Source organism: Penaeus chinensis, chromosome 3, assembly GCF_019202785.1.
Source record: "Penaeus chinensis breed Huanghai No. 1 chromosome 3, ASM1920278v2, whole genome shotgun sequence".
NCBI classification, from domain to species: domain Eukaryota; kingdom Metazoa; phylum Arthropoda; class Malacostraca; order Decapoda; family Penaeidae; genus Penaeus; species Penaeus chinensis.
This window is the reverse complement of record NC_061821.1, coordinates 12,411,719-12,427,209: the sequence shown is the minus strand read 5'-3', so window position 1 is coordinate 12,427,209 and position 15,491 is coordinate 12,411,719. Positions and strand designations below refer to the sequence as shown.

Genomic DNA, 15,491 nt, shown 5'->3' with positions numbered 1-15,491 from the left:
TTATTATCATCATTATTATCAACGTATCATTATTACCATTATCATCATTATTATCAACTTATCATTGTTGTTATTGTTATCATCATAATAACTATTATCATTATCATTGTGGATTACTGGCGAAACCAAACAATTCAAGCTAATGCATACAGCACGTATTGGACACACACACAGTACGTACTGCACGAGTATGCATGAACCTGCAGGAGTGAATGGTTTTCACCAATAATTTACAGTTATGTTGATAATGATAATGAGGATAGTAATAATAGTTATCATGATAATAATAATAATAATAAGTTAATTTCAATAATAATTACAATAATAATGATGGCGATGATAATGATAATGTATATATACATATATGTGTATGTGTGTGTGTATGTGCATTTGTACTTATATATATATATATACATATATGTATATTAACACAGATATGTATGTATATTATAACATGGTGTATATACTATCGAAATGTCTATAGCGAACATTAGCTTTGTATATTTGCGTGTGTTTAATAACGTATAAAAACAATATTCTCAACACTATGAATATAACTAGTGTTTGGAAACAAATCAAATTGCTGCATGTCATCACAATCTTAATCGAATAAATTTATTATCAATCTCGCGGACTGCTGAATGGACTTTATTTGATATTCATTTCTCAAATGTAACTTTCCTTTCGAATAGTCTTCAAATGAGGACATTCATCGTTAGATATCAACAACTGATTCATCTGCATATCTCACGTATTTTCAAGATTATTTCTTTCTCTATCCATTTAAGTCTCCATCGAGGTTTTCTCATCAGAAATGATAGGGGTTATGTGTTGTCAATATTACTCTTCAAGAGGACATAAATAAAGTTTCTTCATCAATATCAGTAAGCCTTAACCATTACAACTGCTTATTGCCATTTACCCTGGATATTCATTTATATCCGTTGTCTGTTTGGTAGGCAAGACATTTTTCTTTTTTAAGAAATGATCAATAAAATTAGTAACAATCATTTAACAGCTTTATTTACAAGATAGGATATGCCAACATGACAAATTAGAATGATACAATGGGTAATACTTAAATTCCATAAGAGATATATCGACACTTCTTAATCTCAGTCGTTGTTTGAATCCTCTGTCTGCTTAGTGTTTGATTCCTGTTGCTGTTGATCGTCGGAGACTTCTTTGCCTTCCAGTGTCTTTTTCTCTTCGGTTTTAGTGATGGGGATCTTCACAACTGAAGGAGGGATTGCGTCGGTTTTGTGGCTTACCACAAGTCGTCCATCTTTCTGCGTGGCTGTCAACGTCTCGGCTTTGATGTGTGGAGGAAGTGTTGTCACGTGACGAACCATCACTGACGAGTCACTGTCACCTCCACGACCCTCCACAACCAGCAGCCCATCTTCCGAGAACGCCCGCACTTCGTCACATCCGCCCACGTCTACGCTGTACCGCCACACCTTCTCTAAGCTCTTCTTGTCATTGCTGCATTCTCTTCTATCTGTGGTTTCTGCACTCTGTTCTTTCTCCTTCATGGTCCTAGTGTGACTTTTCTTATCATTCTGTGTGATTTTTTGTTTTTCGAGCTTATTTTTCTCACTCTTTTTATCAGACCAAGTGTTCTCGCCTGAACGAACAAACAGCAAAGGAGCGTCGTCGAGAAGTGATGCCCAACCAGGTGTAATGTAGGGGCATGGTCTCTGTCGACGTGCGAGGCAGTGAAGAGGCCTCATGGTCCACCTCCTGTCGTCCCAGTCGTCCATCATGTCCATCACGGAATCCATTGCAGTCATGCAGCCGCCAGGTCTGGCGAGGAACGAGTCCATAATATTCTCTGTGTTGGATGTAGACTCAGGACACGAAGCATCTTTGAGCTGTTTTATATTATCAGATATCTAAATGTTCGATGCAAAGCAGCTTTCTAGAATTTGCTGTGGTATTTCTTTCTGGTGGTCGGAATTGCGATACTTGGTTAACTTATCGCACTGGCAGCTGAACTGTCTCTGAGTTCACCCTCGCTTCACGGGCCCTTATATCCACAGAAAACGTTCCCAGACGCCACGCGAAAGCATTAGAGAAAACGAGAATGTTCTCAATGATTACAGAACATTCCTTCACATTCTATTAAATTCTAATGGCGTTGCATAGTAATTATGCGCACAATTTTTCTTCAGTCGCTATTTATTTTTGCTGTCATTGTTAAAATCAGTATAATTTTCTTACCTCGATAGCATATAAAATCACATACAATGTGATGTGGACAGGGTCTTCTTAACTGTTATTACTATTCTTATCAATATTATACCTAGCAATAGCGTCGGTAAGGCTATTCGTATCACCATCATAAGTTTAGCAGAAGACCGACCACTCTCTTACAAATTTACTCGAGAAGTGTTATGATTACATTTACCTTTATCGCTCGATATATATATGTGTGTATGTGTGTGTACATACAAACATACATATAAAAATAAATATATATTTATATACATATGTATGTATATGTATGTATGTATATATACATATATGTGTATATATGTGTGTGTATATAGATACATATACAGAGATAATGAAGAAAGGAAGGAACGTGACAAATAGACAGAATACATGTATTTACACATATGTATTGGTATATACATGCATATATACGCACACACACACACACACACACACACACACACACACACACACACACACACACACACATATATATATATATATATATATATATATATATATATATATATGCATACATACCGGATATGCCGGCGTATAAATCGACATTTGAAACCAAAAAATCTCTCTCCAAAACCAGGAGTCAACTGGTACGAAAAATATAAAATATGGACCTTTACCACTGACAGGTAATACTCTGCGCACTATGCCCCGTAGCTCACAGCCCATTACAGTCATTTTCTAGATACTCATGTCTGTTTAACGTACAGATTATAGTGATATCAGTGACTTAACTCAAAGAGTGGGTTACGTTTGTTATGGTTAGGCTACTTTGGTTTACTCTGTGTTAGAACTGACTTGTGACTAAGGTGTTTTAGGAGAAAAGTGTCCAAAAATGTTTATGAGACACCGTAGTTTTTTTTCCCCTAAACAATAGGGCTGGGGAGGTGTAGTTGCTTTTTTGGGCGAGTTGTCTTATCCAACGAATATAGTCTGAAACCTAAATTATTATGCCGACATATATGATATACATACACACAAAAGTCACTTTTACAAGAAATAATTGGAATTATAAATACACAATGTTACACAAAGACACTTTATGTATCACGGTTACATTACATTTATATAATGCCAGGAATATTGTTGTCGACACACTGGTATTCCACGCTTGACACTGGCACTCTGATTTACATCACTTTTGGTTTTTTTTCAAACCCATTTAAGGAAAATAAACACAGACGAGCGAATGATTGTAGTAACACTGAGAATAAAAAGCATGTCATGCGAACATATTAGAAACAAATTTGAAATATATTTTCATGAAAAAAGGACCAAAAGACATAGCAGTTCCTGAGTTACGAATTAAATTTCAGAGGACCGGATTGGTCGTAGCGGACCACGATTACGGGTAGCACGTTCCCCCGATTAACACCCTCAGATTTTTTTATGCCGGTTGTTACTGAACTTTAAAATCTCATTAACAATGCAGTTCAAAATATAACACCACAAATGCTGTGTTTCAGGAAGCATCCTATCCCTTTAAGCTATGTAGAGATATTGATGGTCGTCATGTGGAGCACTAATCATTCGCACCATAAACTGTGAATTAAACTCTTCCTCAAATTAAGACCTGTTTATCATAATTCCAAATATTTCTTGTAACTGAGAGTTACTATATAAAACACTGTGTATATATGTGTGTGTATGTGTATGTATATAGATTTACATATATAATATATGCATTTGTATATAAATACGGATATAGATATGATAACATAGCCATGCACATGCATTCTAAATATATCATTGAGTATATATATAATGTAGGTAGGTATGTCCTCAATGTCCTCGTCACGACATACTTATGTCACCACATTTCAATGGTAGGATTTATTGTTATTTTTATCTTTAGCTTCAGAGAAATGACATTGTTAGAAATCGAGTATTACTTTACCTCCATTTCTTATTCATTTTCAATAAGAGTATTTCTTTCTGTACATAGTTAAGACTTCAATTTAGTTTTCTTATCAGAATATACAATGGTTATATGAAATGAGTATGGGTATGTAAGATTCGTTTTTTATTTTTACAAAAGTTATATCGTTTTCTTAATCTCTTTCTTTGTTTGAATCCTCTGTCTGCTTAGTGTTTGATTCCTGTTGTTGTTGATCGTTGGAGACTTCTTTGCCTTCCAGTTTCGTTTTCTCTTCAGCTTTGGTGATGGGGATCTTTACAACCGAAGGAGGGACTGCGCCGCTTTTGTGGCTCAACACAAGTCGTCCATCTTTCTGCGTCGCCGTCAACGTCTCGTCTTTGACGTGTGGAGGAAGTGTTATCACGTGACGAACCATCACTGACGAATCATTGTTACGCCCACGAGCCTCAACAACCAACAGCCCACTGACTGACTGTATGTTTTGCGAAGTTCTAGCTTCGCCCGGGCCTTCTAAATATGGCCCGGCCTGTGTCAGCTTTTTTACGGCTGTCTCATTGAGTTGTCTGACACTCGGTGCTTACCGTGGCGGCGGGATTGCCAGCAGGCGCTCCTGCCGCTATGGTGTAAGCATTTCGCATAGCCTCTTTACCAGCACGGCGGCTGTTGTGGGCGGACCCTGTCTCAGGAATTGTGTATGGTCACAATTTTCTAGGTAGTGGACTAGTGTGGCGTTCGGCTCGCCGCAGTGCTTGCAGCACCTTTCATCGCGTTCGATTGTTGGGATAATCTGCCATGCACAGTGGTAACCTAGGCGCATTCTGTGAAGAATGACTTCGGTACCTCTGTTGCTTACTTCAGATAGTGCCAGTGGTTCATAGCCTGTGACGTCTGAGTACCAGCTGGCCGAGGGGGAGGTTCTCGTTTCCTCTCTATGGAGCTGCCGTAGGAAGGTACGACCGACCAAGGCACACTTCTCCATAAGTAATTTTCGGCTCGGTTTTATCGTCATGGGATTTGGGGGCATACCCCTGCCAGCGACGGCTAGTCTGTCAGCAAGCTCGTTCCCTCTGATGCCGATGTGGCTTGGGACCCAGTTGATGATAATTCTTCTACCCTGAGCAAGAATTCTCTGTGCCATTGTGAGAATCGTGGTCAGTAGGTAGATGTTGTCTGTGGGTGAGCTGTGCTGAAGACAGTCAATGGCTGCCCTGGAGTCTGTGTGTATGACCACGTGTCCTTCCCTTAGGGACGCGTGGCCTAGGGCTCCCATGATTGCAACTGCCTCTGCTTGTAGCGAGGAGGCGTTGTCTGTTACCCTCATGGATCGCGTGGCATCCCTTGCTGCAAAGCCGGCGCCTGCAGTGTGGCTCAAGGGATCGACCGATCCATCCGTGTAGTATGTTCTACTACCCGGAGGAGTGATGGCTCCAACGACCCTGTGGGCTTCTGCCTTTAGGCTAGGCATGGGGTATAGGCTCTTTTTCATTGACAGGCTCATTATGTTGAACTCTATCAGGCTCAGTGCCCACGGCGGGGCTTCGGCAAAGTCGGGGTGGGGGGAGTCCATGCCCTTAGCAAGAAGCTGTTCTTTGAGCTGATGGCGTATCAACACCCTGGCTGTATGAGACAGCCACGAGTTGTTTGCAACGAGCTCATTGTCTTGTTCGAGGCATCTGACTAATTTATGTCTTAGGCTTGTGTTCCTGGGAGCCTGGATGACCTTTGACAGGAATTGTGTTGCCATTAGATCGATTCGTGAGTCCAGGGGGAGAAGGTTTGCCTCCATCAGGAGGTTGAGGACCTTCGTCCACCTCGGGGCACCCAGAATGATCCTGGCAGCTTTATTTTGGACTGTTTCTAATTTGTCTGTGTGATTTTTCTTTGCAGCAATTAGAGCGACTGAGGCATAGTCCACAATGGGCCAGACAGCATGTACATAGAATGATCTTAGTACTTTGTGTCTGGCCCCTATGCGTCTCCGTGTCATTGCTCTCATGACGGACAGTCTTGCTTTGGTTCGGTCAACCAGGTACTGGACCTCCTTATTGAAGGAGAGGGTCCGGTCTATCCTTACCCCAAGGTATAGGTAGTCCTGAACCCATTCTAATCTTGTCTTGTGCCTCGAACTCTCTGTCTCAGAGCCATGGCTTTGGATTTGGCTGCAGAGATCTTTAGTCCTGTCCTACAACACTCCTCTGACACGAGGTCCAGACAACGTTGGGCTTATTCTGGCTGCGTGGTCCAGTGGAGGTGATAGCGAGATCGTCTGCATACGAGATGATCTGGCACCCCACTGAGAGGTTTATGTTGAGGATGCAGGACATTAAAGTGTTGAATAGGGCTGGACTGAGAACCCCACCCTGTGGCGTTCCATTTTCGAGCGGCATGTGCTGCGATAGGTGACCCTGGAATTTGACATTGGCAGTCCTGTTCCTGAAGTAGTCACCTATCCAAGCCAAGAGCTTTCCTCTGATTCCCTTCTGGATCAGGCTTTCCTGAATGGCAAGCGGACTTGCCAGTTCAAAAGCCTTCTCCAGGTCAAGGAATACCACCACAGCTGGGCCCTTGCTGATTGTGCTTAAGAGCGTGGCTATGCTGTGTGCTGTGCCCATGCCCCTTGTGAACCCGTGGAGGTGTTCGTGCGGGGGTCCCGTTTTCCATTGAAGCCGGTTTAGTACCATCCTCTCAGCCGTCTTGGCCAGGCAGCTGAGCAGAGAGATGGGGCGGTACTTCCCCGGCTCCTTTGGTTTTGGGACGGGAACTATGGTAGCCCTCTTCCAACTCTGGAAGTTTCCCAGGACTTGTTGATGAGTTGCAAGAGTGCACGCTCACATGCTAGTCCTAGGTGGGAGATAATGGGGTACGAGATCCCATCAGAGCCCGGGGCTGTGTTGGAACTGGTTTTATAGGCTTTCCTTAGTTCCCTCAGAGAAACGATAACGTCTGAGTTATCGGGTTCGGCTGCCCTTTCTCTGATCTGAGCATGTCTGTCTGGCTGTAGACGCTCTTGTCTTGCTCTCAGCTCGGCTGGCAGACTGTTGCTGCTCGGCTGGCAGACTGTTGCTGCTCGTTCTCGCAGAGAACTCGTGCGCCAGTCTGTTAGCCTCTGCTTGGGGGTCGTGATGGGTGCACCTCGGGGCTGAGCGTCTGGTAGCTCGCTTGACCCGTTGCCACAGCTCTGAAAGGGTGGGTTGGTGGTCGAAGGACTCACACCATTCCAGCCACTTTTCCTGCCTGACTCTGTTGGCAGTTTCCTTGGCATCCCTGACAGCCTCCCTTAGGAGAGATAAGTTGTCAGGGGTTCTTTGCCTTCGGAATAGTTTTCGGCACATGTTCACCCTGTGGTTGACCTCCCTGATCTCGTCATTGAAGTACCAGGCGTCTTTGTGACTTCTGGACCCAGGCTGAGTTTTGGGTATGGTCTGTGAGGCTGCTTCATTAATGGCGTTTAGCAGGCTAGCTTCGAGCACTTCCACATTTTCGCTTTGTGGGGGATCGTTGCATCTCAGACAGAGGGCCAAGGCGTTTTGAAACGCCTGCCAGTTGGCCTTGTCTGTTTTCCATCTTGGATTCGTTCTTAGGATTTCGGCTGGGCCAGCATCCATGAGGGTAGTTATAGTGGCATAATGGTCACTTGTGACGGTCTCATCTACACGCCAGCCAATCCTCCCCACCAGAGTCGCAGTGGCCAGGGTGAGGTCTAGGACCCCTCCTCTGACATGCGTTGGCTCTTGGGTGTTGAGGAGAGCGATCTCAGGGAATGTCTCTAGCACGTCGGCTATGTGATAGCCGGCCGCATCCGGTGCCCGGCAGGGAGCCAGGATGGGGTGGTGTGCATTGAAGTCTCCCCCTTTGATCACTCGGTCGTGTGCAGCAGAAGCACAGACCTGGCTGATGTCTAAGTTTCTACAGCGTGGCCGGCTGTACACGTTGAACAGTTGAACGGCCAGGTGAACCTCGACGGCAAGGGATTCAACATCGTCTCCACAGTGCGATGCATCGGCTATTGCGGAGCAGGGGATTGTTGCTCTCACAAGGGTGATCAAGCCTCTCTTGCTAGGTGTTCGTGGCAGTGTGAAGGCATGGTACCCTGAGAAGCGAACAGTGTCCACTGTTAATGTCTCCTGGAGCATGACAATGTCAATGTTCCTTGATCGCACTACTGCTCGGAGAAAAGCGTTCTTTGCAGAGAAGGTATTGATGTTCCACTGTAGGATGCTTAGATGGTGTGTCATGATGTTACTCAGTGATAGTTACATCAGAGACATCGTCGGAGTCTGACAACTCCATTGCGAGGTCCTCGCTGGTTGAGGGCTCCTCGTCTGTTGTCAGGCTATCCTTGGGTCCACTGGGAGGTGGAGAGCCTTTGGTAGCTCTGACTTTGGTTGGTTCGGCTTTTCTCTCAGGCTTTTTCTTGGCTGGCCTTGCTGGCCTTGCCTGGGCAAGGTCAGCGTGATCTGGCTCTGGCTGCACAGATTCAGCCTGTTTTGGCTCTGCCTGTGAAGGCATGGCCTGGTTTGGAGTGGGGAGGGGAGTCTCGTCCTGGGGTGAGGGTGAGGCTGGTTTTGCTCTAACCAGCTTTCTTCCCTTCAGGGCTGCGACAGTCTGGGTCATTGCCGTCATGGCGACCGAAACTGCCTTCTCGGCCTCCTCACTCGACCTCCCCAGGGCTGTTGCTACTGCTGAGACAACAGCAGTTAATAGGAGCGTCATATCGTCCTCGTCAAAGAGATGATCATCTGTTGGGGAGGTTTTTGTGGTGCTCTTAGAACCTTTTTTCTTTAGTTTCTTTTTCTGCACCTTTGGCATTGTCGGAAACTCCTTTTTGTTGGAGACATCCGGTGTCGGCTGGGGGGCGGCTTCCTTCCTCTTAGGAGGTCAGGAGGCCTTTTCGCTTTTGTTCCTTCCCCAGACATGGGTGCCCGGTGGGGCAGGAACAAAGTCTGGTCGGTTTTGAGCAACCTCTTGTCGCCTGAGGGCCGCCTTTTTCCTGACAGAGCAAGTCAGGCTCCAGGCATGATGCTGCTTGGCACAGTTGGGACATTTGGCTGTTGTGTCCCTCTTTTCCTCTTTGTATGCCTTGAGGCATACCTCTGTGTTGTGTGCCTTGCTACAGACACCACATTTAGGCTTGGCTGTACAGTTAGCCTGGTGGTGACCGTATTTCTGGCACTTGAAACACCGAAGTGGTTCTGGCACATACGTTCGAAGGTTGTAGGTGCCCCAGTTACCCAGATCAAGGGTAGTGGTTGGGGCACCTTTCATGGTCACCAGGACTTGCCTGGTTGGGGTCTTCCCCTTCGACATTCGGGAAGCCTGCACGACCTGTGGGTGTGAAGCGATCAGCTCCACATCGTACGAGACTGAGAAGCCAAGTAGCACCATCTTGGTTCTCTTTTCCTCGGGACTTAGTGGGGAAAGACTCACTTTCCTCCCATCGGCTAGCTCCTTCGTTTCCCGGAGGAAATTCAAGGTAGCTTGATCTTTGAGCATTATGATCATGCCCTGATCTCGGGCGACCCGGATCGACAACCGGATTTTCCGTTGCAACTCCAATGACCTGACCAATTGGTAGGCATTGTCGAAGCCTTCGGGTTTAGCTGGCACTTTGAACTGGGCGAAGCGTTTAGGGGGTCCCGACTCTTCATCAGAGTCGGTCTCCGGCCTCGGACGCTTCGGCCCGCCCTTTCGGCTTTCGGGCTTGTTTGTGGAGGCAGCAGCTGATGCGGCTGGTTCAACCTGCTCCCCCCTCTCAATCGGGGAGGCCGTCTGTGAACTCAGGGGCCTCCCTGGCTTAGCTGTTGGCCTGGAGAGGCCAGCTCGCGAGTCAAGATCTTTGACTATTCGGTGGACAGACCCATTGGCTTCGGTCTTGTCCACCTTAGCAGCAGGGGTGACAGTGTCATCCTGTGCATGGGGCTTTCTTTAGCCACCGGAAGGCACATATGCCATCATGGTGACTACCGTGGTCTGGGCCTTGCGCGGTTCGTCAACATTTTTGTCAGTCTGTGGGGGGTGTTTGATTATTTTTTCCATAAATTGGTAAGTGCTTCATCCTCTCACGCCCCCACCCACCACGGAGTCCAACAAGAGGAAACTAAGTGTCAGAACCAGTGTCTAACAGCAACAGGAGTGATGAGAGGATATACGCAGCCAATAGCCATTGTGACGGCGCTCACGGACCATTGTTAGTGCCAATGGCGGCATGACTGCTTGACCCTAGCCTCCCGGGGGAGACCAGCCGATTGACCGTGACCGGGCCGGGATCAGGCCGCCTGTCTTGCTGGAATAGAGGACCAAAGAGGCGTGTTGCTAGCCACAGGGCGTACTCGTTCACGGCATCGCTCAACCTCCAGGACTCCCGTCTCCACAGCGCACAAGGCTGCCACGCACGGCAAACGCGTGGGTAGGTGTAAACCCCTGGGGAGAGACCAGAGACGATGCCCTTCCACCTACGAGACATCATTGTTTGGAGCCCTTTTGCTCAGCCCTCTGAGGCAGCCACCCAAAGGTTGCTTCACCGCAGTGAGGGAAGAGGAGTCTTGCACTTTTACCAAGCAGTTCCTTTCATCCCTCTGAAGCAACCACCCAAAGGTTGTTTCACCTCAGGAAGGAAAGGACCGGTGTCTTTTCAAAGTAGTTCCCCCTTCCCTCTAAAACAGCCACCCAAAGGCTGTTTCACCTCAGTGAGGGAAGGGAGGTTTTGCGTTCTTGTCAGGCACTTCCTTTCGTTCCCCTGAAGCAAACACCCAAAGGTTGTTTCAGCTCAGTGGGGAAGGAAAGGACTTGTGTCTTTTCAAAGGGATTCCTCCTTCCCTCTGAGACAGCCATCCAAAGGCTGTTTCACCTCAGTAAGGGAAGGGAGGTTTTGCGTTCTTGCCAGGCGGTTCCTTACATTCCTCTGAAGCAACCACCCAAAGGTTGTTTCAACTCAGTGAGGAAGGAAAGGACCTGTGTCTTTTCAAAGTGTTTCCCCCTTCCCTCTGAAGCAGACCAACAGCCCATCTTCCGTGAACGCCCGCACTTCGTCACATCCGCCCACGTCTACGCTGTACCGCCACACCTTCTCTAAGCTCTTCTTGTCATTGCTGCATTCTTTATCTGTGGTCTCTATACTCTGTTCTTTCTCCTGCATGGTCCCAGTATGACTTTTCTTGTCATTCTGTATGATTTTTTGTTTTTCGGTGTTAAGTTTTTGGAGACTTTTCTTACTCTTTTTGGCAGATTGAGAGTCATTGCCTGAACGAATAATCAGTAAAGGAGCGTCGTCGAGAAGTGATGCCCAACCAGGTGTAATGTAGGGGCATGATCTCTGTCGACGTAGCGAGGCAGCGACGAGGCCTCATTGTCCACCTCCTGTCGTCCCAGTCGTCCATCATGTCCATCACGGAATCTATTACATCCATGTCATGTCTGAGTCCATAATATCCCTCTGTGTTGAATGTAGATCAAATACATGAAGCATTTTTGCGCTATTAACGGTTCGATGCAAAGTAGCTTTCTTGAATTCAAGTATCCGCTGTTGTATCTCTTTCTGGTGGTCGGAAAATCGATCCTTGGTAACTTATCGCACTGGCAGCTGAATTGTGAGTCGTTCCCAGACGCCACACGAAAGCACTAGAGAAAACGAGATCGTTCTCAGAGATTCCAGGATATTCTCACACATCCTATACGGTTCTCATGGTTTTATGGTTTTATACAGTAATTAATGCGGAGATTTTCCCCTCAGCCGCCGTTTATTTTTGCTGTCATTGTAAAAATTGGTATAGTTTTCTAGCCTCTTTGGATTATCCAATCAGATATAATATAATGTAGTCAGGATTTGATCAACTGTTATTACTATTATCATATTTAGTAATAGCGTCGGCAATGTTATTGATACCACCATTATCGTCCTTTTACATGAATATATATATATAGATAGATAGTTTGATTTTTTTTCTTTGTATGCGTTAACATGTCGAGATACATATATCAGTTTCGCCGTCCAATGTAGCCTCTTAAACCAATGTCAGCGGGTCTGATATATACAGAAGGCTCCACGTGTGCTCAGCAGCAAGGAGTCTACCAGTTGGCCCTTGTGACCTATCCTGATTCCCCATTCCATGAATTGGCGGGAAAATGCGTTTTTTCTTTCCAATACTACTAATATTGATATTGTTATTATTCTTATTTATATTATGATTGTTAAATTGTTATCAAAATACTAATAACATTAAATACAATAAAATAATAGAAGTGAAGCGTTAAAAAAATGAAGGAAAAGGGTAAACAGATGAGAAAGATAAGACTAAAAACTGACTCCTTGGCGGCTAAGCACTTGTAGAGCCATCTATATGCAAGGACAATAGATAAACTTATTCCAGTGGACACGGCATTGTAGTCTTGCCAATCGCTGACATTGGGTTAAGGATTGTGATTTGTGAACTTACTATTCAACGTTTTTGAACCAACGGTTTATAATAGTCGCAGATGAATCTAAAGGCAAACAATTCAGTATTTAGGCTACGTAAATACACATTTTTGAAGCCCAAAAATCTCTCCGGCACCAGGGATTGATTAGATCGACGAATATAAAGTATAAACCATTGCACCGAGGAGTAAACAAGTGAAAATGCCTAACACTTGCTGTGCACTCGCTGGTAACACACCGAAAATATCCATTGTAACAAATGGAATAAAACTAAATTATTTATATTATTAATCATTAGCAATTCATAGGTTAGGTTAGGTTAGTCTGGTTTGTTTTGTGTTAAAAATCACTTGCGACTAAGTGTTTTAAAAGAAAAATTGTCTTTTTCCATACAGTAGGGCTGCACATCAGAATTTAGGGGTCGACTTCTATGCCAGCATATACTGTATATATATGTGTGTGTGTGTGTTAGCCTAATTACTGAATTGCTTACATTTAGCCTATATCCATGCACATACAAAGTATGTGTTTGCATATGTTCAAATCCATAAATATGATCATTGTAACATTTTGAATAATACTAATGCTCAGATGTGCCTATATGTATGTATGCATGACACTAATCGAAATTATGTATTGGTAATTTCGTCTTCTGCATCAAATAATGGCATCGATCGTTAGATATCAAGTACTTTATCTGCATTTTAATGTATTTTCAAGATCATTTCTTTTGTTTTGTTTAGTTAAGGGTATGTTAAGTGAGTATCGGTATGAAAAAATACGTTTTCATCAGGAAGGGTTCTTTAAAAAAATATGTCTATTCACTAACTTTATTCAAGTTTAGAAAGAGATACATCAATATGATGAATTGGAATGATGCAGTAGGTATACTAAAACTACACATTTGTACAGTGATTGTGTGATGTTTTCATAAAAGTTACATCGACTTTTTCTTAATCTCATTCTTTGCTTGAATCCTCTGTTTGCGTAGCGTTTGTTTCCTGTTGATCGTTGGAGACTTCTTTGCCTTCAGTTTTGGTGATGGGGATGTTTACAACCGAAGGAGGGACTGCGTCGCATTTGTGGCTTAGCACAAGTCGTCCGTCTTTCTGCGTCGCCGTCAATGTCTCGGCTTTGATGTGTGGAGGAAGTGTTGTCACGTGACGAACCATCACTGACGAATCATTGTCACGTCCACGACCTCAACAACCAACAGCCCATCTTCCGTGAACGCCCGCACTTCGTTACATCCGCCCACGTCTACGCTGTACCGCCACACCTTCTCTACGCTCTTCTTGTCATTGCTGCATTCTCTGCAGTCTTTGGTGTATACACTCTGCTCTTGCTCCTCCTTGCCGTTACTACTACATTTCTCGTTATATTGTGTGTCACCTTGCTTTTTTAGCTGAGTTTTTCCTGGATTTTCCTCACTTTTCCTGACAGACAGAGGGTCGTCGCCTGAACGAACAAACAGCAAGGGAACGTCGTCGAGAACTGGGTGGAACTGCCTGAGTGATCCCCAGGCGGGTGTGATGTAAGGACACGACCTTTGTCCACGTGCGAGGCAGAGGCGAGGCCTCGTCGTCCACCTGTCGTCCCAGTCGTCCATCATGTCCATCACGGAATCTATTACATCCATGGAGTCATGTCTGGCGAGGAACGAGTCCATAATATCCCTCTGTGTTGGATGTAGATCAAGGACACGAAGCATCTTTGTGATATTTTATGTTATCAGATATTTAAATGTTCGACGTAAACAGCTTTCTTGAATTAAGGTTGTGGTATCTCTTTCTGGTGGTCGGAAAACTGAACTTTGGTTAAATTATCGCACTGGCAGTTGAACTGTCTCTGAGTCCACCCTCGCTTCTCGCGCGCTTATATCCACAGAAAACGTTCCCAGACGCCCCTCGAAAGTACTAGAGAAAACGAACGTTCTCGCACACTCTACAAAACCGATAAGAGTTTAACAAAGTAGTTACTGCATGCAATGTATATATATTGTTTTATAATTGTTAAAATCAGTATAATTTTCTTACTTCGATAACTTCGATCACTCTCTTTTCTCTTATAAATTTACTCGAAAAAAGTGTTAAGATTGGCCTTATCCTCATCACTCGATGTGTGTGTGTGTATATATATATATATATATATATATATATATATATACATATATACATATATTACATGTACATATATATTTATATATATACATATATTATGTATGTATCATGTGTATATACATATATATCTGCATACACACATATATGTGTGTGTGTGTGTACATACATACATGTACAAATATACATATACATGGATATATATTATATACTTATATACAAATGCTTGTATGCGTGTGTGTTAATACCTGTGTCGCTTTCTCTTTACACATATGTATGTGTGTGTGTGTGTGTTCGTGTGTATGTATATGTATATATACACAATTACATACGCATGTGTGTATATATATATAAATACATCTATCTGTTTATGTACAAATGTATAGTTCACTGCGCTTATGTATACATATATACATAGCGATATATATACATATGAATGTACTGTACATATGTGTTTATACATATACATACATATATATATAATGTATATATACATACATAAACTGTGTACAGACACAATATGCATATATGTATTTATATGTATGTATATGTATACAGAGAAAATGAAGAAAGGAAGAAATGAGGCAGATAGACAGTATACGTGTATTTACACATTTGTGTCGGTATATAACGTGTATATGTATGTATATATATATATATATATATGTATATATATATATATCTGTCAGGCAAGGGTGACACTGCCATTTAACCTCTCAATAGTGAATTGAAAGAGGCCTATGTCCTGCAGTGGAATGAATGCCTGTAAAAATAAAAATATGTATGCATGCATGTATGTACGCACATGCATACACACATACCATATATGCTGGCGTATATTCGACAT

At 43.8% G+C, this 15,491-nt stretch overlaps 1 protein-coding gene across 1 annotated transcript; it reads right to left on the bottom strand.

Moving 5' to 3' along the window:
* Window positions 1-1,006: 1,006 nt before the first annotated feature.
* On the bottom strand, window positions 1,007-14,253 carry LOC125044221. Its single transcript, XM_047640746.1, has 2 exons — window positions 14,162-14,253; window positions 1,007-1,788 (listed from the first exon to the last, which is right to left on the bottom strand). Exons 1-2 carry the CDS (start codon window positions 14,236-14,238, stop codon window positions 1,116-1,118), a joined length of 750 nt encoding a protein of 249 aa, XP_047496702.1. The 5' UTR covers window positions 14,239-14,253; the 3' UTR covers window positions 1,007-1,115.
* Window positions 14,254-15,491: the final 1,238 nt, after the last annotated feature.